Source organism: Heterodontus francisci, chromosome 24, assembly GCF_036365525.1.
Source record: "Heterodontus francisci isolate sHetFra1 chromosome 24, sHetFra1.hap1, whole genome shotgun sequence".
In the NCBI taxonomy this organism is placed as follows: domain Eukaryota; kingdom Metazoa; phylum Chordata; class Chondrichthyes; order Heterodontiformes; family Heterodontidae; genus Heterodontus; species Heterodontus francisci.
The window spans coordinates 71114394-71141286 of NC_090394.1; the positions used below are offsets into that span (position 1 = coordinate 71114394).

Sequence of the window (26893 nt, forward strand, 5' to 3'; positions counted from 1 at the left end):
ATAAGGAGTACAGGAGCAGCACCAGGTACATCTAAAAATGAGGAAGCTACCGAACAGGACTACATCAAGGTTGTCCAACATACAGCTTTTAACTCCCTTCCTACCCCACATGGACTACAGTAGTTGAAGAAGGCAGCTCACCACCACCTTCTCAAGGGCAATCAGGGATGGGCAATAAATGCTGGCCTGGTCAGCGTCGCCCACATCCCATGAATGAATTTTAAAAAAGCCTGCAGGCCAAGATCCGGCCTGCTAAAGGTTTCCATCCGGCCTGCGGGTGTAATCTGTACCGGGGCCATTCCTCATTCTCACCAGGGGTCCGTGACTGGTGCTGAGAAAAATTCCCATTGTCAGACCGGCTTTTGCAAAAGATCACAACTAGTTTCTCAGCTGACTGGTGCTGGAGCAGGAACAGCAGTTTCCCAACTTCGGACAGACTGGGTTTACCAGCGGTTTCCTTACTTCGGACAGACTGGGTTTTCCAGCGGGTTCCAACTTTTATAAACAAGGTGGAACAAGGTAAGATGCTCAAAGGAGGAGAAAGAGCCAGAGGAGTAGGGGGGTCAGGCCAAGGTGTGATGTTGTGATAAGCACCACACTGCCACCACAATGGGAAATTGATGGAAGATGTAACCAGGCGGTGGAACTTCATTAAGGGGCAAGGTGTCATCACCCCTCAGCTAGGTTTCCGCCAAGGCCATGATGTCGATTGAATCATGCACAACATGGATGTCAAGGGCCTTGTTCACAAGTGAATGGACATTCTGGAGGGAGATGTGTAGAGGGGTGGTATGAGCTGATCTGCCGGCAGAGTTCACGGGGTCAGAGTTCAGCAGCAGGAAAGCTGAGTGGGACAGGAAGGAGAGTGGCAAGATTAGCCTGCAGCAGTCATGCTGGGTGAGAAGGGTGACAAGAGAATGGGATGGGGCAATTGGGGATGCTGCTCATAATGAATCAGTGCCAAGTACCTCGATGAGCCCTTCGGAGGATGCCAAGAGACTCATCAGCTAAGGGAGGGCGGTAGGTGGTAATCAGCAGGAGGTTTCTTTGCCCATGTTTGACCTGATGCCATGAGACTTCATGGGGTCTGGAGTAGATGTTGAGGACACCCAGGGCAACTCCCTCCTGACCGTATACCAATGTGCCACCACCTCTGCTGGGCTGTCCTGCTGGTGGGACAGGATATACCCGGGGATGGTGATGGTAGTGTCTGGGACATTGTCTGTAAGGTATGATTCCGTGAGTATGACTATGTCAGGCTGTTGCTTGACTAGTCTGTGGGACATCTCTCCCAACTTTGGCACAAGCCCCCAGATGTTAGTAAGCAGGACTTTGCAGGGTCGACAGGGCTGGGTTTGCTGTTGTCATTTCCGGTACCTCGGTCAATGCTGGGTGGTCCGTCTGGTTTCATTCTGCTTTATTGACTACGTAGCAGTCCTCCAGCAGCAGTTGATGTTTATCTCGGTGTGCGTCCCCGGGAACAGCCCATAGAGCACAGACTCCTGTTACAGAGCAGCTCGGGATGAACTTCGACAAAAACCACTGCATCTCTTTCCACACCTGCTTTGTAAAGGCACATTCCAGACAGAGGTGGGCAACAGTCTCGTCCCCACCACAGCCACCTTGAGAGCAGCATGCGGAGGCGGTGAGATTCCGGGCATGCAGGAAGGATCTGACGGGGAGGGCCCTTCTCACCACCAGACAAGCTACATCTTGGTGCTTGTTTGAAAGTTCTAGCGATGAGGCATTCCGCCAAATGACTTTGACAGTCTGCTCAGGGAACCATCTGACAAGATCCACCATCCCCTTTTCCCACAGGGCCTTGAGGACATTCCATGCAGACCACTGCCTGATGGATTTGTGGTCAAAGGTGTTCTCCTGCACAAACTTTTCCACAAAGGATAGGTGATACGGCACGGTCCAACTGAATGGAGCGTTCCGCAGCAATGAAGCCAGACCCATCCTTCACAAGGGGCGGCACAGTGGCGCAGTGGTTAGCACCGCAGCCTCACAGCTCCACGGACCCAGGTTCGATTCTGGGTACTGCCTGTGTGGAGTTTGCAAGTTCTCCCTGTGTCTGCGTGGGTTTTCTCCGGGTGCTCTGGTTTCCTCCCACATCCAAAGACTTGCAGGTGATAGGTAAATTGGCTTTTATAAATTGCCTCTAGTGTAGGTAGGTGATAGGGTGTATGGGATTACTGTAGGGTTAGTATAAATGGGTGGTTGTTGGTCGGCACAGACTCGGTGGGCCGAAGGGCCTGTTTCAGTGCTGTATCAATAAATAAATTTTAAAAATAAAACACCGAGGACAGATAGAACCTCAGCACATAGCGACACTTGGTGTTTGCGTACTGGGGTTCTACGCACAGTTTGATGCAGCCGCACACGATGGTGGCCATCGGGATTTTCATCTGCCTCTTGTCTGCCCATTCCACTAAGCCTGTCTATGTCCTTTTGAAGTTTATCACTATCCTCCTCACAGTTCACAATACTTCCAAGTTTTGTGTCATCTGCAGTTTTGAAATTGTACCCTGTACATCCAAGTCTAAGTCATTAATATAGATCAAGAAAAGCAGGGGTCCGAACACTGATCCCTGGGGAACCTCATTATATAAGTTCTTCCAGTCTGGAAAAGAACCATTCACTATCACTCTCTCCTGTCACTCTGCCAATTTCGTATCCCTGCTTCTACTGTCCCTTTTATTCTATGATCTGTGCTGCCTTTCCTTAATTAATCCATATTTGTCCAAGTGACAAATTAGTTGTTTTTACATAGATTAATTATTGCAAGAGGGAGAAAAAGACAACTCTAAGTCCAGACTGCTCAGAAAACTAATCCCAATGGGTGTTGAAAGTGTACAATGCTGGGGTGTCATGGAGTAAACACGGAAAAGAACCAGTTTAGCTATTCACTGTGCATAGTAAGGTAGCTGAACAGCTTTCAATGTGGCATGGCCAATACGGTTCGGTGAAGACTCCCTTTTCCTCCTGGCAACATGTTTTGTGGGTGCTATAAGCATCGAAATGGAGATTGAACTTTTCTTGCCCCTGTATTCACTGTCAGCGTGCTGTGAAATCAACATGGACTGTTCCATTATCTCAGCATTTAGGGAATGGAACTGAACACTGGAATTCTGTAATTTCACCTTTGCTGTCACTTGGACGTCACATTTAAACCAGGGCTCTGTTTGTCATCTCAGGTGCGTGTAAAAGATCCCAGGGTAATAGTTGGAGAAGATCAGGGGGGTATTCCTGCTGTCCTGACCAAAGTTTACCCTCAACCCACAGAGTTCGAAGACAAAATGTTCAACAGTGTGCACTGATTTAACTATCTTTTCCAGAATGCTAAATTAAAAAAATGATTTGCGAAGTTCAGATCATTTCTGGATTTGGCAGACTATCAAGAGTTATTGTCTTTTCTTGTGGGAATGAAAAGGTGTAATCATTTTATATAACTCAGTTTAGGTTTTGTTTCTCAGCAACGCAGGAACAACAACAGCAACTTTTCCCGAGTGATTCCCGAATGGAGCAAATCCCGTTCACAAAAGTACTGCTTCCGTGTCAGAAAAGAGAGGCTGAGTTTTTGTATCCCTCCTTCTTGTCAGCTTGGAGAAGTGACAATTTTCTGCCAGTTGTTGCATAACCAGACAAAGTTTAGTTAACCAGAGATTAACAGCATAAACCCACTGACCTGTGTGAGCTTCTGCTTTGAGGGTGTGGAGCTCATTCGGAAAGGTGCTGAACTGCAACATAAACTGCAACAACTGTTTCCAACACAGACTGGGCCAGTTTGGATCCCAGGATGTCGATGACAAGTGTTTTCTCTTTGGATGCTGTCACGGTGGTGCTGCTTGCTGTTCTGACCATTATCCTTCTGGTGTATTTTAACACTGGGTCTAAATCTCGTGGAATCATCAACTTTCCTCCGGGACCGTCTCCGCTTCCAGTGATTGGCAACCTGCACATATTGGATCTGAAGAAGCTACACATATCTTTGAGGGAGGTAAGAGGGAATGAGACTCGTACAGCAAATTGGAGACTATTTTGCTGTTTGCCACCTCTATCAAGGGCCTTGGGAAGTTTATTTCTCTGCTAAAGGCACTATATAAATGCAAGTTGTTGTCGCCACTGAAAATAAAACGCAGTCCAGGATATTCCTCCCCAAAAGCTGATCTGGTAAATTGACATAATGTTGGGCAGGTGAAGGAGCTGGGTGTGGTGTTGTTCCCCTGAATTCCTACCACTCTAAACCAGTTTGCCAGTTTTCCAAATGGGCATGATGCCCGTAGTGGCGGCACAGTGGTTAGCACCGCAGCCTCACAGCTCCAGCGACCCGGGTTCAATTCTGGGTACTGCCTGTGTGGAGTTTGCAAGTTCTCCCTGTGTCTGCGTGGGTTTCCTCCGGGTGCTCCGGTTTCCTCCCACATGCCAAAAGACTTGCAGGTTGATAGGTAAATTGGCCATTATAAATTGCCCCTCATATAGGTAGGTGGTAGGGAAATACAGAGACAGGTGGGGATGTGGTAGGAATATGGAATCAGTGTAGGATTAGTATAAATGGGTGGTTGATGGTCAGCATAGACTTGGTGGGCCGAAGGGCCTGTTTCAGTGCTGTATCTCTAACTAACTAACTAACGAACTAACAAATGTTATAAGTGCCTGCCCTTCTTAAAGGGGCACCACTAATAAACTGGAACAAAAAACAAAAGCTGAAAAGAAACATAAAATTTCATGGGTGGCATGGTGATGATGCACTCCAGTCCCTACAGGTCACGGACGGCCTCAAGTGTACAAGCGGACACCGCTTGCCCCATCTCCGGGGACACCCGGGGAGAGCATAACCACGGAAGAGAGTCAGACCAAACACCCACCCGTTGCCTGGACCTGTGGATGGCCACTTTGGCCCAGGAACAGTCCCACAAGGAGGTGCTTCAATCCCACTGCTTCCCTCTGCAACGGGTGGCCAGAGATCAGAAGTTTGGGACTGAACATTGAGGAGCAGCCCCCTCAAGTAGTGAAAGAGAGGCTGCAACCTCACACACTCTCCATGTAGTGATGAAACACAGACTCCTCCAGGTCCAGTTTGAGGGTCTACATCAATTGCAGTGCTTAATGCAGATATGCCTATAATTATACAGTCACCATTTTGGTAACATTGCTCACTCAAGGACAAAAGAGCTGAACTCCAGAGGTGAAGTGAGAGTGAGTGCCCTTGACATCACTCCACATCATATCAAGAAACGGCTGAAGTCATTGGATGCAGAAAAGGCTGTGGGCCCCGGCAATAGTACTGAAGATTTGTGCTCCAGAACTAGCCGCACCCCTAGCCAAGCTGTTGCAGTACAGCTACAACACCAGCATCTAGGCGGCAGTGTGGAAAATTGCCCAGTTATGTCCTGTACACAAAAAACAGCCAATTACCGCCCTATCAGTCTACTCCTGATCATCAGCTAAGTGATGGAAGGTGTCGTCAGTGCAATCAAGCAGCACCTGCTCAGCAATAACCTGTTCGGTGACACTCAGTTTGGGTTCCGCCAGGGTCACTCAGCTCCTGACCTCATTACAGCCTTGGTCCAAATATGGACAAAAGAACTAAACTCCAGAGGTGAGGTGAGAGTGACTGCCCTTGACATCAAGGCAGCATGTGACCGAGTATGGCATCAAGGATCCCTAGCAAAACTGGGGTCAATGGGAAGCGGGGAAAAACACTCCACTGGTTGGAGTCATACCTAGCGCAAAGCAAGATGGTTGTGGTTGTTGGAGGTTAATCCTCTCTGTCCCAGGATATCACTGCAGGAGTTCCTCAGGGTAGTGTCCTAATCTTCAGCTGCTTCATCAATGACCTTCCTTCAATCATATAGTCAGAAATGGGGATGTTCACTGATGATTGCACAATGTTCAGCACCATTCATGACTCCTCAGATACTGAAGCAGTCCATGTCGAGGTGCAAGAAGACCTGGACAACATGCAGGCTTGGGTTAAGAAGTGGCAAGTCACATTTATGCCACACAAGTGCCAGACAATGACCATTTCAAACAAGGGAGAATGTAACCATCTCTCCTTGCTGTTCAATGGTATTGCCATTGCTAAATCCCCCACTATCAACATCTTGGTGGTTACCATTGACCAGAAACTAAACTGGACCAGCCACATAAACGCTGTGGCTACAACAGCAGGTCAGTGGCTGGGAATTCTGTGGTGAGTGACTCTTCACCTGTCTCCCCAATGCGTGTCCACCATCTCCAAGGCACCAGTCAGGAGTATGATGGAATACTCTCCACTTGCCTGGATGGGAGCAGCTCCAACAACACTCAAGAAGCTCGACACTAAAGGCTGGTTCGGGTCTGCAAATGAAACCCGACCCCAGCCCGACAGAACCACATCTGACCCGAGCCTGACCCGGCCCGAGTCTTTTCATTTTTTCCCGTGCCAAACCCGACCCGACCTGACCATCAGTTAACCTACCTTCTGTTTTTCACTTTGTTGCTGATCTGCACAAGCTTTAAATAACTAAACAACCTTTCTAGTTCAAAAAGTACATTAACATTGGAGCCACTTACCGGAGGTGGTGATAGAGTGTGTCCGACACGGCCCGACCCGACCCGACCCGGAGGAGCGATCCGACCCGACCTGAACCCAACACATGTCGTCGGGCCCCGCTGGGTTCGGGTCAGGTAGCCATGCTGTACTCGGGATCATCCAGGACAAAGCAGCCTGCTTGTTTGGCACCCCATACGCCACCTTCAACATTCACTCTCTTCCCCACCGACACACAGTGGCAGTAGTGTATAACATCTACAAGATGAACTGCAGCAACGCACCAAGACTCCTTCGACTGCACCTTCCAAACCACAACCTCTATTACCTGGAAGGACAAGGGCGGCAGCTGCATGGGAACACCACCATCTGCAAGTTCCCCTCCAAGTCACACACTATCCTGACTTGGAACTATATCACCATTCCTTCACTGTCACTGGGTCAAAGTCCTGGAACTCCCTTCCTAAGAGCACTGTGGGTGTACGTACACCCCAAGGACAGCAATGGTTCAAGAAGGCAGCTCACTACCACCTTCTCAAGGGCAATTAGGGATGGGCAATAAATGCTGGTCCAGCCAGTGATGCCCACATTCCTCAAATGAATTTTTAAAAACTCACAGGTCTGCTTTAGTGCTGCAATGTGGTACTCCTGGGATAGGAGAAGCTTGGATAGGAAAATCTGCTTTAGATTCTGTCAAGTATTTTTATAAAATTAATTCTTGGGTTAGGGGCTAGTGAAGCCAACATTTATTTCACATCCCTAGTTTCTCTTGAGAAGGCGGTGGTGAGCCACCTTCTCGAACTACTGCAGTCCATGTGTGTAGGTAGACCCACAGTGCTGTTAGGGAAGGAGTTTTAGGATTTTGTTCCATGACTATGAAGGAACAGCGATTATATTTCCAAGTCTGGGTGGTGTGTGACTTGGAGGGAAACTATGTATCACTCTTGGAAGTGATGTGAAGCCATTTGTCCTCATGTGAAGGCGTGCTTGTTGGATCCTGCTGCATGGTTAGTTTTTCAGGGTCATGCAGCCCACCATGCCAATCAATACTGACTGCATGTTCTATTCACTTATCCTCCATGTTGGATTCCAGTTCTTCGGAAAGTGGCTGATATCAAGATTCTGAAGTACAGCAGAATTAAGCATCTTGAATTTATAAACCCCAAGCTATAACTGGAATGGTGGAAAATAAAGAATGTAACTTTAGAGAGAAGGCTTTAGAGAGGGTGCAGAAACGGTTTCTGAATGGTTCCAGGGATGAGGGACTTGAGTTTTGTGGATAGATTGGAGAAGTTGGACTTGTTCTCCTGAGAGGAGAAGGTTGAGTGGAGATTTGATAGAGGTGCTCAAAATCATGAGGGACCTAGACAGGGTAGATAGAGAGAAACTTATCCCATTGGTGGAATGGCCGAGAACCAGAGGACACAGAGTTAAAGGGATTGTCAAAAGACCCAAAGGGAACATGAGGAAAAACCTCTTTACTCCACGAGTGGTTATGATCTGGAATGCACTGCCTGGGAGTGTGACGGAGACTGATTCAGTTGTGGCTTTCAAGAGGGAATTGGATAAGCACCTGAAGGGGGAAAAAAATTGGAGGGATATGGGGAAAGCGCAGGGTAGTGGGACTAGCTAATTTGCTCTTGTACAGTGGTGGCATTAACTCAATGGGCCGAATGGCCTCCTTCTATACTGTAACCATTCCAGGATTCTGATTCTAACTAAGATCTGGTTGTTTATATTTACATCAGAGAATTACAGAGAAGCAGGGAAAGCAATAAGATAGTGTTCCGGATAGGAACAGGAGGAAGCCACCTGCCCGTCGAACCTGTTCCCACATTCAATGAGATCATGGCTGATCTGTGACCAAACTGCATATCCTCACCTTTGCCCCATTTCCTTTAATACCTTTGGTTAACAGAAACATATCAATCTTAGATTTAAAATTAACAATTGACTCAGCATCAACCAGCCTTTGTGTTAGATGGAGTGGGGGTGGGGGGAGGAGGCTCGTGTGGAGCATTAACGCTGGCATAGACCAGATGGGTTGAATGGCCTGTTTCTATGCTGTAAAGTTTATTTAATTCTATGAATCTGATCAATGAATTGGTAAAATATCATATGAGTGAAAAACACATCTACACATAAAAGGGTGGTAGGAGTTAGGAATACCTTTCCACAATTATCAATTGATGCTGCAGCAATTGTTAATTTTAAATCTTTTTCCTAATAGCTGTTTTGTGTTGTTTTTGATACCCTTTGCAAGATTCTTTTCATACTCCTTTTTTGTAGCTCTTATTATCTGTTTTGTCACCTTTTGTTGTTCTTTGTGTCTCTCCCGGTTGCCAAGATCTGTGTTAGTTTTTGCATTTTTGTATGTTTTTCTTTGTTTTCTGTTGTCCCTTATTTCTTTAGTTGTCTGTACATTGTTTTTGGTTCTGTATCACATTAAACTCTTTTTATGAACACGCTTCACTGATCTGTTATTTTACAGGGAGATAGAGGAAATTGAAAATAAGGATAAGCATTTTTAAATTGAGGCATTGCTGGCAGGGAGCCAATGTAGGTCAGTGAGCACAGGGGTAATGTGTGAACGGGACTTCGAGGTCACTGTGTGAATGGGTATGAGGACTAAAGTGACAAGGGAGGCTCAGGGTCACACTTACAGATAGAATGAGAGGTTCATCAAACTGGTCTCATAAACTTCAATTGTTCTCCCCAGAGCAGAGGAGATTGCTATCTGAGTTGTGAATACAGTACACCAGAGTGGTGCCCCATGCTGAAGGGCAGCCAATTTGACTTTCGGTCCAGGAACATCATCTGCACATGTCCAGTGAACACCTGTGCTAATCACTTCTGTTTCACAAGGGGCTCCCCTATTAGCATTATTTAAAGGACCAGATGCCAACTTGCAGGTGAGGTGCTTTTGACTTACTTCTGCTTCGGCTGAACTTGTGGAAGTAGTATGGTGTATTTATGGAGCTTGTTTGGAGAGCTGGTGCTTATAATCAGGGAGGACACAGGGTTTAGTGACTGAAGTATGGGAGCTGTAGTTGCAGCGTATCCTGGTCAGCAACATGACCATAAAATGGAGAGAGGGCTGCAGTGAGGGGAAGGAAGCTCTGTGAGGAGAGAGGTGAAGGAGGGATCGCCACAGAAGGCCCAACCCACCAAGGGTCTCTCAGGAACATTTCTGCTAATTCCACCTGACCCAGGAGCAATATCTGAGGCGACGCAGGTTCAGCAAGGAGGTGGTAGCTGAACTGCGCCACCTCCTACAACCTGACTTGGAGCCTCAATCGGGCAAGGACGGCCCCACCAGTGACCGTCAAGATCACATTGGCATTACATTTTCATGAGTCCAGATCTTTCCAGGTGGGAGTAGGTGACATCTCGAACATATACCAGTACACTGTCCATCAGAGCATCAGGGAGGTCATGGTGGCCATCTATTCCAGAAGAGGAGAGAGTATCATCATCTTTTCCTTCAGCAGGGACAAGAGGGTGAGAGGGCACGTGGCTTCGTCAGGACAGCGGGATTCCCAATGGTGCAGGGACCCATCCACTGCATGCACCTGCTTCTGTGGGACCGCCCCCCCCCACCCCCAACCTCCCTGCCATACCAGGAAGAGGTACGGCAACCACTAGGACTACCACTGTGTTAACTGCAGTTGGTTTTCAACCATTCCCAATACAACATGTTGGCAAATGCCCTCTATCCTGGCAGCAGCCAAAATGTATACATCCTGTGCCAATCAGCCATATCCACTGTGACGGAAATCACACCTGCCAAATGGAAACATATTAATTTCAGCATATGGAAAACTATTTGAACGTTTACAGGATATTGAACATAACTTGTTTAAAAGGACTACAGAGCAGTGGCTGAAAACATGGCTGCACATTTGCATTCTGAGAGACAATTGCCTAGAGACAATGGGAGTGCTCCCTGATTCAATTAGCCAGATAGGTTTTGTCATTAGTGATGATCAAAAGACATTGAGAATCATTGTCTGTGTAAGAGCCAGCACTGCACTGCACCCTGCACCCCCCAAAACAAAACACTGAGTGTGTCTAGTAAGCTTTGAAGATTCAACAGCCCTCGCAGGTGATGCTGTTTCAAACAAAGAGCTAGTAACATGACAAACCTGCTGCCCACCCTGGGAATTGATAGATTTGTGCCTCACAGTAAAATTTTGGAGGCACATTGCATCTTTGAAGACCAAAGAGAAGCAAGGTGTCTCTGTCTGTCTCCCTCTCTCTAGCAAAGTTCCAGGGACCCACGGAAGCAACTTAAGCATCAGGACAGCAGACCCCTGCAGCCTTCTGGTACCAGCGAAACAAGTTTGAAAGTGTGCACTGGGCCCCAATGGGAACTGCAAGACTTAACTTTAATCAAAGACTTTACAGCAAAACTAAAACCAGTTACTGAATTCCATTTACTACTCCAACCCTTCCCCCTTTAATTCTTTCTCCTCCTCTGTATCTACTTGTGTGTGTTTATCACGTATAAATGCTAGCGTGGCTGTGTCATAATTTTTAGTAGTTTTAACTGAATTAGACTGTTAAGGTTAATAAACGTACACCTTTCTTGTTTAAACCTGAGAAAACCTGTCAGATTGTTTCATTTACAATTACAATTAGAAAGCAGTGAGCACGGACTCACTGAGGTGAAGCTAAAGACACCTTGTTTTAAAAGTTAAACCCTGTTACGGTCAAACCGGAAAGGGGTGAGAGGGGATCCTGAGACCCCTTCCTCACCTAGTCGTAACATTACTGTCTTCAGGTCTCCACAGAGAACCAGAGGATGGCTGCCTGGGGACAACCCCCCCACCCCTCCCCGACCCACCACCTCCACACGGCCACCCGACCACGACGAGGACTGTGTATATATGAGCCATTGAGCCACAAGCCAATCTGCCTGCTCAAGCAATGCTCACAATGCTTTGACTGCCTGTGGGGAGCCCCACTGTACACGCCAGAGTGGATTTCCAAGTTTGTGGGGGTCTGGTGCATCCCCCATGACATTGTCATCATGAGGGCACAGCCATTGCCTTCAGGAATCAGGAGACCACCTTGGGAGGAGGAAGAGGATGCAGCACGGAAGTGACATCCTGGACCCCTTCACTCCGGACAGGCTGTCAGAGAGCACCTTCTCAGACTCTGCTTTCAATAAAACCACTTGCGCTAATCACCGTGGATTCACCATTCCCCACTGTCACATCCATCTAAGGCCACCAACAAAAACCTTCTCATTAACATCTTTATCCAACAACAGATCCAATTATACAAACAGAAATGAACTGTTCAGCCTTGTGAATTTCATTGGTGCCTGTCTTATGGGAGCCTTTGCCTGTCCTATTGCTCCTACACAGTGCGACTACCCCAGTGGCTGCAGCATGGCTGTTGGAAGGCTGCTGTCTTTCACTGGGGAGATTGCAGATGGTGTTGGAGGCCACAGTTGAGCTGCTCTGGGTCAAAAAGGCCCAGCTTCGAACAGCACCACCTCAGCATGGGCGGCATTGTCTGGGCTGGCTGGCTGGCAGGCAACAGCAAGGGAATTAGCAGAGTGGTAGTGATGGGACCACAATATCTGTCATTCTGAGAGAGGACAGCAGGTTCATACTCCATGGAACCACTGCCAACCCGCAGGGCAGCACCTCAGCAATCCGAGTAACCTACTGGAGCGCAGATTACTGAACTGCTGTGAGAGCCTGCATGCCCCTTTGGGCACTGGTATCCGCCGCTATGATGCAGCAGTCTGAACCTGCGTGGCAGCAAGCTTGGATCTCATGACCTCTGTCTTAGAGCTTCCACTGCAGCTCTCAGATGTTGGGTGGCTTCTGCCTGTGCAGCAATGGAAGCTGAGAAAATATCTACCAGATACTGCATCATGGTTGTGTCTGTCAGTGTTGTCATGGAGCTGACCACTACTTCCACAGTGAAATGAATGGGCACCAAGCTTTACATGATGTCATTGGAACCGGAGTCCTCCATGCTCCTTGTCAGTGACAGGAGCCTGTCTGACAAGCCTGCTAATCCAGAAGCAGCTTTGTGTGCGTGTTCATTAGCGTTCTCCTGTATGTGGTCCCAGCGAAGTTCTCATGTGAGTCCCCTGTAGCAGAACCCATCTGTGGTCTCACCCTCCGCTGAGCTGTCACGTGAATTTCCTTTCTCTTGTCGTGGCTGCAGCCCACTCCTGCCCGGTAACTCACCACATGCAGATCCTGACTCTATATTAGCCTCTAAGGTAGGTGCAGTGCCAGTATCTGAGCTGGTGGCTGCGACTGTCAGATCAAGTGATGGTGCTTCCTCATCACTGGTGTGGTGTTGCTCTGTCTTACTCCTGGGGCTGCTGTCACTGAGCAGGTGGCAGTTTCTGGGTATTGTCATGCAGATCACCCCACCCCCGCCAAGAATGGGGCACAGATATTTTGCCACATGGACATTAAATTTTAAAAATTGCTGCTGGGAAGAAAAGAAGGCCTATTACAAGGGGTTGCCAAGCCCCTGACTGGAAATACATTTGCATAGTAACAGACGGGGCTTAGAAAGGACAAAGGGGCCACTCCCTGCTGCAATTTAATCCACAATGGACTTTTGATTACTGGACATTGAAGGTGGAGAAGCTGGCATTCCAGTTTAACTGCTAAGATGTCCGAATACACAAGCAAACGTGGTCAGACCAGTTTAGTCATATGACTAACTGGATGTTGGAGTTTTTTGAATTTGAACTTGCCACAGCGAATTTGAACTCAGAAAGCTTTTTGCTCCCGGACTGTGAACATCTCTCTCCTGTCTGCTCCCATCTCTTTCTCACAGAACTGAAGACCCATTGAAGACACGTGAACACCAAGAGAGAAAAGTCTCCTACAGTGAACAAGGTTTAAGAAGAATACTGGGCCCCAACAAAAAGCAAGACGACCTACAAAAGGACTACAGTGAGCTCAAAGCACAGTAACAAGAAACTCTTCTGATATTGCCTCAAACCTCTCTACTTTATTTTTTCTTCCGCTCTTTTCTGTCTCTATTTGCATGTGCCTATCGCGTATGTATGCTAGTGTAGGGTGCGGCGCGTATCCGTAGGCGTTAACCGAATTAGAGTTTAAGTTTTAATAAATTTCACATTTCTTCTTTAAACCTAAGAAGGCTTGTTTGTGCTCATTTCCTTGCCTTGTAATTGGAAAGTGGTGAACAAAGATTCACCAAGTGGGATCTCAAAACACAGTGTTGTTAAAATTAAACCCTGTGACAATAAGACCAGGTGTAGGCTGAAAGAGACCCCTAGACACCTTTCTCACCTGGTCATAACAGTATCTAAAAGCATAAAGTAAGATGGGGAGGTTTGGGGTGAAGATGGTTTAGTGATATTGCTTTAATGGAATATGTAAATAGTTAGTGTGCATCATCACTGCAGGAAGTGATGTCATACAGCGTGTGATACAACAGTAGGAGTTGTGTTGATTCCCAGTAAGATGTGCCTGGAGAGCTCTCCTGTAACGTACATAGTATTGTGAGTCTTCAATAAAAAGAATGCAAATTATTTATTACCATTCATCAGCGTGTGGGTGGTAGGTTTGTGTGAAGAACCCAGTAACACAACAGGAGGTGGGTGGGGAGGAAAGGAAGAGGTCCACGGTCACACCATCTGCACATTATGCCAGATAACAGGATGAGGATGAGGTGGAAGTTGCGAAGGGGCATAAGCCAGTAACCTACCATCATCCTGGATCATGTCGGTGATGCCAGATGCTTCGTGCTCTGGCACAGCTGGCCCTGTGATGCAGAGCACCATCTCCTCCGTTGGGCTCAGTGGATGAAGGCGGCTCTGTCCCCCGCCATTACTCAGCTGCACCCTCCTGTGCGACCTTGTCCTGCAAGAGAGAGGGCAGAATGCCGGTGATAGTGTTGCACTATGTTTGGGTGCCATAGCTGAATAGCTGACGGTATGTGGAGGTTGAGAGATGTGGGTTTGAGGCTGGCATCATTGTAAGGTGTGTGAAGGTGGGGTGGAGTATATGTGATGTTCGGGGTGAGTGATGGGGGTGTGGTGCATTGAGCAGTGTGAGAGGTTGGTGGTGTGGTGGGTAGGTGATGTCATGTGAAGATGCATTCAGTAACCTTGACCACCAGTGTGAGGTCATGAAACGTCTTCCAGCACAGCTGCCAGTCCTCGGGGCCAGGTTCTGGACATTGACCTGCCTTGCCACCTGCTCCCATTCCTATGGAGGGTTTGCCCACACCCTCACTTTCCCGCCACCTCCACCCCCGCGCCCACCCCGTGGAAACATGGCCTCTCTCCTTCCGTCTACTAATATGACTACTGCCTCCAGTGCTGCATCAGTAAACCTGGGAGTCCTCACTCTGCCCTGGTGTCCCTTTTCTCTTGGGCAGACGTGCATCAATAGTGTTCAGCAGTCGCGTCTTGTAATTCAGTGCAACTACACATTACCAGGGACAGACTACCTTTAAGAGCTGGACGCTAAATGCAACATGTGCTGGCCTAGCACACTATTAGACCCTGTGTTGAGTGGGCAGCCAATCACCAGCAGGATTGTGCTGTGTTGCATGCTGGAGTCATTGTAATGAGGCAGGATGGAGTTTCTGCGGTTCCCTGCCTCAACAGGCCCGGGCAGGTTGTGAAGTAGGAGCTGGAGGAAGCCATTTGGACCTTTGAGCCTGCTCTGCCATTCAAAAAGGTCATGGCTGATCTTCTACATCAACTCCACCTTCCCACACTATCCTCATATCCCTTAATTCCATTAGTATCCAAACATCTATCAAGCTCTGTCTTGAATATACTCAATGATTGAGCTCTCTGAGGAAGAGAATTCCACAGATTCACAATCCTTTCAGTGAAGAAAATTCTCCTCATCTCAGTCCAAATTGGCTGACCCTTTATTCTGATACCATGTCCCTTTGTCCTAGTTTCTCCCGCCAGGGGAAACATTTTCTCAGCATCTATCCTGTCAAGCTCCTTTAGAATTTCATATGTTTCAATTGGATCACCTCTTATTCTTCTCAACTCCAGGAAATATTGTCCGAGTCTACTCGATCTCTCCTCATCGGACAATCCCTTCATCCCGTCACCAAAATCAGGAACAAATGAATTTTTCTCCCAAATGGAAAGAAATGCTGGAATAGGTCAACATTTAAATCATTTCTTAAATATACTAACAGTCTTCTCTGTGAAAGAAAGTCAGTCAATTCATGGATCTTTCTGATCTGGAGCCAGAGCTTAGCCCAGTGATTAGTCTCAGGAGTTTACAAACAGCTGTAGTTACGACCACTTGACCGTTTAGACCATTTGGTCACAGAGAGGACAGTATCAGTGGCCTTAAAGGACAAACAGGTTAATAGCACAACACAATCATAGACCAGACCCTAGAAAACACATGGGCAACACCACAAGAGATCCAGTAGCTGTTATCAAATATTTGGACTGAAATAAATATTGAACTGTTCTGCTGTATTTTGGATATCTGATAGTTTAATTGTATAGATAAACATGTCACGATATATTATTGAAAGAAGCAGCACAAGACGTGCAGTGTAAAAATTTGAATTAATTGATCATGGAAATGTATTCCTTTTGTTGAAGCTATCTGAGAAGTATGGCACAGTATTCAGCATCAAGCTGGGACCCACAAATGTAGTGGTGCTGACTGGCTATGAGACAGTGAAGGATGCACTTGTCAACCATCCAGATGAATTTGGAGAAAGAGCACACGTCCCAATATTTGAGACGGTTACAAAGGGATATGGTAATTCTCACCTTTAATTCATTATCATAAAATCTATAATTTGCAATCTGTCTGCATTCTCTCCTGGTTCAGATAATTAATATTTTTCAGAGTTTGGCAAAAATTCATTATTCTAAAGCTTAATGTTTTAAAGGACTTAAAGTGGGTGGCACAGTGGTTAGCACCGCAGCCTCAGAGCTCCAGCGACCCGGGTTTGGTTCTAGGTACTGCCTGTGCGGAGTTTGCAAATTCTCCCTGTGAGCCGTGTGGGTTTCCGCCGGGTGCTCCGGTTTCCTCCCACAGCCGAAGACTTGCAGGTTAATAGGTAAATTGGCCATTGTAAATTGCCCCTAGTGTAGGTAGGTGGTAGGAGAATGGTGTGGATGTCGTAGGGAATATGGGATTAATGTAGGATTAGTATAAATGGGTGGTTGTTGGTCGGCACAGACTCGGTGGGCCGAAGGGCCTGTTTCAGTGCTGTATCACTCTATGACTTTGGAGGATGAAAATAACCCTTTGAATAAGATCGGTAACTCATTCTCTGTAACTTCTACAAAACATGATTGTATTTAATCACACAATATCTGAAAACGATAGCCTATAAACTACAATTGGTGATGTTTGTGGAGGAATGTTTAACAGATTCACATGGCATCCTATTTTCCACATTTTTAACAGTGATGTTAATATCTTAATGCCTTTATTAATACATAAAGAAATTGAAGGAGATGCTGTTAGGATTAGGGACATAAGAACAGGGGTAGGCCATCTGCCCTCAAACCAGTTCTAACATTCAAACTCCAGATCTCCACCTTTGCCCCAAATTCCTTAATACCTTTGACTAACAGAAACCTGTCAAACGTGTATTAGAATTAAAAATTGACGCAGTGTCAGCTGTTGTGTGTGTTACATGAAGTAGGGTGGGAAGAGGCTGGTCTGGAGCATTGACCTGTTGGGCTGAAAGGCGTGTTACTGTGCTGTAAATCCAATGTAATTCTGTGCCTGCGGACAAGTTAATGTCAAACAAATATAATCCTAATATCACCAATAATAATTTCTAGGCTTCCAACACTTTCTATTCAAGTTAATTGTCAACTGAAGAAGTATTAACTGTGGAAAACTTCATCAGCTTTTCTTCAATTTTCATCCTTCTCTCACCTTCACATGACCAACTCCGACTTTTCCCTTCCCTTCCTTGATGTCTTTGTCTCCATTTCTGGGGATAGGCGATCAACAAATCTTCATCCTCCGCTCCCTCACTAACACAGCTACCTCAACTACACTTCCTCACACATGGTTTTGCACGGACCCCATTCCATTCTCCCAGTTTCTCTGTCTCCATCATATCTGTTCTGATGATGTAACCTTCCACATCAGCGCTTTCAATGTGTCTTCCTTTTTCCTCAACCAAGGATTCCCTTTCCAATCGTGGTTGACAGGGCCCTCGACTGTGTGCGACCCATTGCCCATACTTCTCTCACCCCTTCCCCTCCCTCCCAGAACCACCATTGGGTTCCCCTTGTCCTTACTTTCCACCCACCAGCCTGCACATCCAAAGGATCATCCTCTGTCATTTCAGGCACCTCCAGTGTGATGCCACCACCAAAGATATCTTCCCCTCCCCTTTCAGCATTCCGAAGGGACCGTTCCCTCCGTGACACTCAGATGCGCTCTATCAGCCCTCATGTCCACTTCCCACGGCACCTTTCCATGCAAAAGCAGGAGATGTTATACCTGCCTGTTTACCTCCTCTCTCTTCACTGTCCAAGGCCCCAAACACTCCCGCCACATGAAACGGCGATTTGCATGTATTTCTTCTTTCAATTTCGTATACTTTACTCACTGTTCACAATGTGGTCTGCTCTACATTAGGAAGACCAAACGCAGACTGGGTGACCGCTTTGCAGAACACCTCTGGTCAGTCCGCAGGCAATACCCCGAGTTCCGGTGGCCTGCCATTTTAATTCACCACCTTGCCCTCATGTTGACATCTCTGTCCTCGACCTACTGCAGTATTCCAATGAAGTTCAGTGCAAGCTCGAGGAACAGTATCTCATCTTTCAATTAGGCACTTTACAGCTTTCCAGACTCAACATTGGGTTCAACAATTTCAGACCGTAATCTCGCCACCGCCCCCCCCCCATTTTGATTCCTTGTTATGTTTTAGCCTTAAACATATTCCTCCTTTTCATTTGCTTTTGCTTTTGGACGGCAAATGTTCATTATTCTGCCTTTGACATCTCCTCTGGACACATAATTTGTTTCTTTACTTGTCCCATTACTACACCCATTGGCTCTGCTCCACCAACTTTTTTGTCTTTTAATGTTTCCCCTCTTCTGCCCTATCACAAACCTTCTCTTTTTGTTACTTTTTCACCCTCCCCCATTTGACTTACTGAAAACCAATTACATTTTTAAATTTTCCCAGTTCTGATGATGGGTTAGTGACCTGAACTGTTAACTCTACTTCTCTCTCCGTAGATGCTGCATTTCCAGCATTTTCTGTTTTTATTTCAGATTTCCAGCATCCACAATATTTTGCTTATCTATTCACCTAACATCTGTTAAATTCAAATATCTTATTTTATATTTGTAGTTTTTATGATATCGACAAACCTTTTCAAATGTTTTGTGCTCATAATGGTGTTTGGAAATCATGTCAAGCAATTCCACGTGGGTGTCGCATGGCTTGATGTGGTGTAAGGACTCCTCTACATTGCCCCCAAAAAGGGTGTTAGCTGTCGCTCAATGAGTAACACTCTTGTTTTTGAGTTATAAGGTGGTGGGTTCAAGTCCCACTTAAGCAGAATAACCCAGGTTCATACTCCCTGTACAGTGCAAATGAGATGTTAAACTGAGGCCCCATCTGTGCTCTCAGGTGAAAGTGAAAGATCTCATGGCACTATTTCAAAAAACCTGACCTGTGCACTATTACATTGCTGTCTCGGTGAGTTCACTGTTGGAAAATAGGCTGCCATGTTTCCTACTTTACAACAGTGACTACACCTGAAGAAAACCTCATTGACTAAAGCATTTGGGACATCATGAGGTTGTGAAAGGTGCTATTGAAATGCAAGTTTTTCTTGGTCCGCTGTTTTGCATTTCCCACACCAGCTATTGCATGGATTCTGGGAGGGATGTTGCCACTTAATGCCGAGTCTCACAAGAGTCACAGTGATTGTTTCTTTCTGATGGATTTAATTGCAGGCATTATTTTTGGTCATGGGGAATCATGGAAGCAAATGCGAAGGTTCACCTTAACCACTCTACGCAATTTTGGAATGGGCAAAAAAACCATTGAAGACAAAATAATTGAAGAAACTGATTTTCTGATAAAAGAATTTGACTCTTATAAAGGTGAGTTTGTGTAAAGTAAACTAACAGAATTATCAATGTTTCTTCTGTCTCAGTGCTTCTTGTTTATAAATGTAGATGTGAATTAAAGAATTATGCAAATCTATATCACGGAAAGAGGCCATTCAGTCCATTGTGTCTGTGCTAGCTCTTTACCAGAACAATCTGAAACTAATCCCACTTACTGCTTTGTGCACGGAGCCCTGCATCTTCTTTTGCTGTGGATTGAAGGAGTTTGTCCACAACTGATGTGACCAAATGGTTTCTAGTTTCTAGTTTATCTATCTCACAATTCATGAACATTGACTGTTCTACAATTCCCCAGCACAATTTGTATATCTAAGGAGGACTGAAAAATGGTAGTCAGAGTCTCTGCTATCTCCTCTCTGCCTTCCTTTAACCACCGAGGGGACAAGCTCGGTCTCTTACTCATCTGATGAGCAATATAATTGTGATTTCCAATAAAGCCTCAGACTTAACTGTGTGTGATTTTTTTTGCAGGCCAACCATTTAATCCAACCATCAAACTGAACTCTGCTGTGGCCAATATAATTTGCTCTATAGTTTTCGGTGATAGATTTGATTACGAGGATGAAAGGTTTGTCAACTTAGTAAAGAGAATGAATGAAAACATTCAACTTGCTGGTTCCCCTATGACCCAGGTAAACCTCTTCTTTCATTATTAACACAAATACATTCCAGAAAAGAACATTTTCTGGTAGGTGGTAGGGAAATATAGGGACAGGTGGGGATGTGGTAGGAATATGGAATTAGTATAGGATTAATATAAATGGGTGGTTGATGGTCGGCACAGACTCGGTGGGCCGAAGGGCCTGTTTCAGTGCTGTATCTCTAAACTAAACCAAACATTTGTAACTAGCAGTAGCTGGTAGGGGTCTGTGAATGGAGTCTCCAAGACCTGTGGTGCAAAAAATTAGTAAAGTTGATTTTTTAAATGACTGGTTAACTTTGGGAAGAACATTAATCATGATTGTGAATTACACCCTGTTTAATTATCTAATTAAATGTGGAAGGACAAAAGCTCAGTATATTCCAGACAAAAACACCTTTCAAACTATGTGCTGTAGAAGTGTACCATAATAGTTCCCCAGAAGGAGGTTATTCTGTCAATTGTGCTTGAGCTGGTTCTGTGCTAGAACAGTCCAAAACATTTCCCACTGCCCTTCCCTCTGCAGCCTTTGAAAGAGTTGATCACATCATCCTCCTCCAATGTCTCTCCTCTACACTTCTTCACACAAAGGACTGTGGAAATCTCAAACTCTCTCCCCAAAAACTGTTGAGGCTGGAAGTCAGTTGAAAATTTCAAAACTGAGATTGAAATTTCTTTTTTAGGCAAGGCCTAAGGGTTTTTAAGGGTTAAGGCAGTGGTTCTGAAAGTTTCTTGGTTAAAGGACCTTTTCTCAAATGGATTGGTAATCCCGGATCCCCCATTGGAATTAACAGGCTATGTAATACCCATAATATGAATGTGCTGCATGTACCGGGGGCTTTAATAATGCTTTTAAGTCAACAGTATTTACTTTCAGCTATCAGTGAGATGGGTGTGCCTGCTTCTCCCCATGATACTCATAAATCATTCTCCACTTTGTTACGACTTGAGGTTGGAGGAATGCACTGACTGTCTATCATTCCACTGCTGTGCGGGTCACAACATATATTTAAATGTTTTACCCAGTTACAGATGCGGCCAATTATATACTTTGTTAGTGAGGTGGGGGTGGGGCAAGAGATAACAAAGTGGTCGAGATTGGACCAGGCCACATAGCTGACCAAAAGGTCACGGAGCAAAGGCAAACAATATGTTAATACACTGTGTATTAACAGCTAATCTGTACTAATGCTTTGTCTTTCAACACACCATTAACATATTGTTTGCCTTTGCTCCGTGACCTTTTGGTCAGCTATGTGGCCTGGTCCAATCTCGACCTCCTTTGTTATCTCTTGCCCCACCCCCACCTCACTTGCTTATAACCTGTGACTTTTCTAATATTTGTCAGTTCCGAAGAAGGGTCACTGACCCGAAACGTTAACTCTGCTTCTCTTTTCACAGATGCTGCCAGACCTGCTGAGTGGTTCCAGCATTTCTTGTTTTTATTTCAGATTTCCAGCATCCGCAGTATTTTGCTTTTATATACTTTGTTAGATTCAGAATAAAAATCCGCCAACCAGGTTTCTTTAATAAACAACAACATTATTGATTTATTATAAAACAAGACTTATTCAATGAAGATGCAAACCTTATTAACACATAGTTCGAAATATGAAAGTATAAATATCTACCCTTCTAAAATAACCTAACACACATGCACACACACCCACACGCTCATGCACACACACAAACACCGGTTAAAGAAAAAAGAGAAAAACTGGCTCTGCAATAATCAAGACTGGAATGTTACAGCCCCCCAACGAGCGGGCTGGATGGGGGGGGGAAGGGGTTGTGGGCGGGGGAACACAAAATTGAGTGGGAGGCAGGGGGCCATTCTCGACCCCCTCCCACCCCTGCTGCAATTTTATGCAGGGCGACAGTGGCAAGAAATGGCCCGCCTGCCCCAGGCCAATCAAGGCCCTTAAATGGTCAATTAACTAGCACATCAGGGCCTCCTCCAGCCATTGTAGGTGTTTTACCCTCGGCATCCAGGCGGCAAAAGCCCCAAGAAACCCGCCTGGAAAAACTAGGCAGCTTTCTTGTGGGCTGGGGGGACACTCCTGATCAGGCCGCCCTCAAAGTTCCAACCAACTCCAATGCACATCACTCCCCCAATCGACCTCCCCCCCCACCACCCTCCCACCCCATTGCCTCACCGAGGCCCAGCTGATTGTCCCCGGTGAGCCCCAAAATCTTATCTGAATTCCGGGGCCATCCTTCCTCTTGTCTCCGATGGCTGGGTGTAGTTACCCCAGTATGGCCAGTGCTCCCAGTGAGGCTGCTGGGATGAAGAGCTGCCAGCCCACTGATTGGCCAGCAACTCCATTAGGCGGGACTTCCTGCCTCAAGGAGGTAGAAGTCCCATTCAAGACCCATTCAGGGCCTGGGGAGCAAGAAATCCCGGCGTGACTCCCCAGACCTGGTGGAGGCGGGCTCGTCACCAACCTTTTGGCTGGTTGGCGGGACCTCCCACCCAACATAAAATTCCAGCCCAACTTTTAAAAAAATACTTTGGCCAAGATATCGTTAATTCTTGAGAAAAAGGATAAGGTATTGAATGTTCCAGAAGGCCTTTGGTTTGGCGTCTGGGTACACTTGGATGGCTGTCACAAGACGGTGTGCAGATTGCAAGCTGAGTGTGGAGATTTGAGTTTGGTGATTGGCGAGTTCGGTGAAGGGGGAGGAGGTGCTCCATTTTTCTACTTTTTTTTCTACTTATTTAACCCTCCAGTATTTGGTTCTTGCTTCGGTGCAGTGGAAGGAGCTGTTTGGTGAGTACCTGGTAAGTTATTCTACTTACAATAAATAGTCTGTAAAGTTAAGGGAGGGCAGGGCAGCGCTGCTGAGTGGAATGTACAGCCTGTAGCATGTGGGAAGTCTTGGACACACCATGTGTCCTAGACAAACACATCTACAGGAAGTGTCACCAGCTGCAGAAGCTTGAGCTGGAAGCTCGGAGTCACGCTTTCTAACTGAGTGGAGGTGTTCATCAAAGCGGACACCCAATCTGCTTTTGGTCTTCCCAATGTAGAGGAGACTGCATTGTGAGCAGCAAATACAGTATACTAAATTGAAAGAAGTACAAATAAATCGCTGCTTCACCCGAAAGGGGTGTTTGGGGCCTTGGATAGTGAGGAGAGAAGAGGTAAAAGGGCAGGTATTACACCTCCTGCGATAGCATGGGAAGGTGCTGTGGGAAGAGGACGAGGTGTCAGGGGTAATCGAGTCAGAGAGTCGTATAGCATAGAGACAGACCCTTCAGCCCACCGCATCCATGCCGACCATAATGCCTATCTATACTAATCCCACTTGCCTGCATTAATTCCATATCCCTCTATGCCTTGCTCATTCAAGTGCCTGTCCAGATACCTCTTAAATGTTGCTACTGTTCCTGCCTCCACCACCTCCTCAGGCAGCTCATTCCAGATATCCACTATTCTTTGTGTGAAGAATTTACCGCTTTGATCCCCTTTAAACCTCCTCCCTTTCACCTTAAATCTATGCCCTCTAGTTTTAGTCACCCCTACCATGGGAAACAGACTCTGGCTATCTACTCAATTTATGCCTCATATCATGTCCCCTCTCAGCCTCCTTCACTCCAGGGAAAACAGACCCAGCCTATCCAATCTCTCTTTATAAATCAAGCCCTCCAAACCAGGCAACATCCTTGTGAATCTTTTCTGCACCCTCTCTAACTTAATCACATCTTTCCTGTACTGCGGCGACCAGAACGGCACACAGTACTCCAAATACGCCTAACCAATGTTATGTACTACTGTAACATGACGTCCCAACTCTTGTACTCAGTGCCTCGGCCGATGAAGGCAAGCATGCCATACACCTTCTTCACCACCCTGTCTACCCGTGTTACCACTTTCAGGGAACTATGTACTTGCACCCCAAGGTCTCTCTGCTCGAGAACACTCTCCAGGGCCCTGCCATTCATTGTATATGTCCTGCCCTGGTTTAACTTCCCAAAATGCATCACTTCACACTTGTCTGCAATAAATTCCATTTGCCACTCCCTTTCCCACTTTCCCAGTTGATCTATATCCTGTTGTAACCTTAAACAACCTTCTTCACTGTCCACTATACCACCAATTTTGCTGTCATCTGCAAACTTACTAATCATGCCCCTTACATTCACATCCAAGCCATTAATATGTATGACAAACAACAGAGGGCCCAGCACCGATCCCTGCGGCACACCACTGGTCACCAGCCTCCAATCTGAAAAACAACCCTCCACTACCACCCTCTGCCTCCTATCACCAAGCCAATTTTGTATCCAGTTTGCTAGCTCACCCTGGATCCCATGTGTTTGAACCTTCTGGACCAGCCTACCATGCGGGACCTTGTCAAAGGCCTTGCTAAAGTCCATGTAGACAACGTCCATCGCACTGCCCTCGTCAATCCTCTTGGTCACCTCCTCGAAAAACTCAATCAAATTCGTGAGACATGATTTCCCATGCACAAAGCCATGCTGACTATCCCTAATCAGACCATGCCTTTCCAGATGCATATAAATCCTGTCTCTCAGAATCCCTTCCAATAACTTTCCCACCACTGATGTAAGGCTCACCGGCCTGTAGTTCCCTGGCTTATCCCTGCTGCCCTTCTTAAATAAAGACACAACATTAGCTATTCTCCAGTCTTCCGGAACCTCACCCGTGGCTAACGATGATATAAAAATCTCTACCAGGGCCCCAGCAATCTCCTCCCTTGCTTCCCATAGCATCCTAGGATAGACCTGGTCAGGCCCTGGGGATTTATCCACCTTAATCTGCTTCAATACCTCCAACACCTTCTCCTTTGCAATGTTGATATGCTCCAGGATATCGGTGTTCCCTCCCTTGAACTCACTAGCTTCCATGGCCTTCTCCACAGTAAGTACACAGTAAATGAATACTATTTAATACCTCGCCCATTTCCCGTGGCTCCACACATAGATTTCCACACTGATCCTTAAGGGGACCTACTCTCTCCCTAGCTACCCTTTTACTCTTAATATACTTATAGAATCTTTTAGGATTCTCCTTTATCTTATCTGCCAGGGAAATCTCATGGCCCCTTTTCGCACTCCTAATTTCCTGCTTAAGTGTAGTCCTACATCCCCTATACTCCTCGAGGGACTGACTCGATCCCAGCTGCCTATACCTGACATATGCCTCCTTCTTTGTCCTGACCAGGCCCTGAATATCCCTCGTCAACCAAGGTTCCCTAAACTTGCCAGCCTTGCCCTTCCATCTAACAGGAACTTGCCGGCCCTGAACTCTTCCTATCTCACTTTTAAAAACCTCCCACTTGCCAGATGTCCCTTTACCTGTAAACAGCCTCTCCCATTCAAATTTTCAGAGTTCCTGTCTGATGCCATCGAAATTAGCCTTCCCCCAATTTAGGACTTCAACCTGAGGACCAGTCCTATTCTTTTCCATAACTATCTTGAAGCTAATAGAGTTATGGCCACTGGTCCCAAAGTGCTCCCCCACTGACACATCAACCACCTGCCCATCCTCATTTCCTTAGGGGAGGTCCAGTGTAGCCCCTTCTCTAGTAGGGCCATCCACGTACTGCTTCAGAAAACTATCTTGGACACACTTAACAAATTCTTCCCCATCTGATCCCTTAGCACTAAGGCAGTCCCAGTCAATATTAGGGAAGTTAAAATCACCTACTATTCCAACCCTATAATTACTACATCTATCTGTGATTTCCCTACATATATGCTCCTCCACTTCCCTCTGACTATTGGGGGGCCTATAGTATAATCCCTTCAAAATGATCAGCCCTTTCTTATTTCTAAGTTCTACCCATATGGCCTCGCTGGACATTCCCCCCGGGATATCCTCTCTAAGCACTGCCGTGATGTTCTCCCTAATCAATAGTGCAACTCCCCCTCCTCTCTTACCTCCACCTCTGTCACGCTGGAAGGATCGGTACCCCGGAACATTGAGCTGCCAGTCCTGCCCATCCCTCAACCATGTTTCCATATTAGCTATATTATTACAACCCCATGTACCGATCCATGCTCTGAGTTCATCTGCCTTACCTGTAAGGTTTCTTGCATTAAAGTAAATGCAGTTTAGCCTACCAGACCTTCCACGGAGGACTAGACCAAGGCGTCGTGGAGAAAACGATCCCTTCGGAATGCTGACAGGGGAGGGGAAGATGCGTTTGGCAGTGGCATCATGCTGGAGGTGGTGGAAATGGCAGAGGATGATCCTCCGGATGTGGAGGATAGTGGGCTGGAAAGTGAAGACAATGGGAACCCTGTCACGGTTCTGTGAGGGAGGGGAAGGCGTGAGGGTAGAGGTGCAGGAAATGGGCTGGACACGGTTGAAGGCCCTGTCAGCCAAAGTCGGGGGGAATCCTCAGTTGAGGAAAAAGGAACATAGGGACATTGGATCCCAAGGTGCTGTTGTGGAAGGTTGCGTTATCAGAGCAGATAAGTCAGAGACGGGGAAACTGGGAGAATGGAATGGAGTCCTTACAGGAGGCAGGGTGTGAAGAAGTGTAGTCGATGTAGCTGTGGGAGTCGGTGAGCTTATAATGAGTATTAGCAGACAGCCTAGTCCCAGAGATGGAAACAGA

At 46.4% G+C, this 26893-nt stretch overlaps 1 protein-coding gene across 1 annotated transcript in view; it reads left to right on the forward strand.

The window, feature by feature from the left end:
* The first annotated feature begins 3562 nt into the window (after positions 1 to 3562).
* Positions 3563 to 26893, forward strand: part of LOC137383514 (cytochrome P450 2K6-like) — a 43820-nt gene continuing 20489 nt past the window's right edge. Inside the window, exons 1-4 of the mRNA XM_068056542.1 lie at positions 3563 to 4003; positions 16137 to 16299; positions 19486 to 19635; positions 20134 to 20294. Of these exons, the coding sequence (XP_067912643.1) occupies positions 3803 to 4003; positions 16137 to 16299; positions 19486 to 19635; positions 20134 to 20294 (675 nt within the window). The 5' untranslated portion in view covers positions 3563 to 3802. The remainder of the gene's footprint in view (positions 4004 to 16136; positions 16300 to 19485; positions 19636 to 20133; positions 20295 to 26893) is intronic.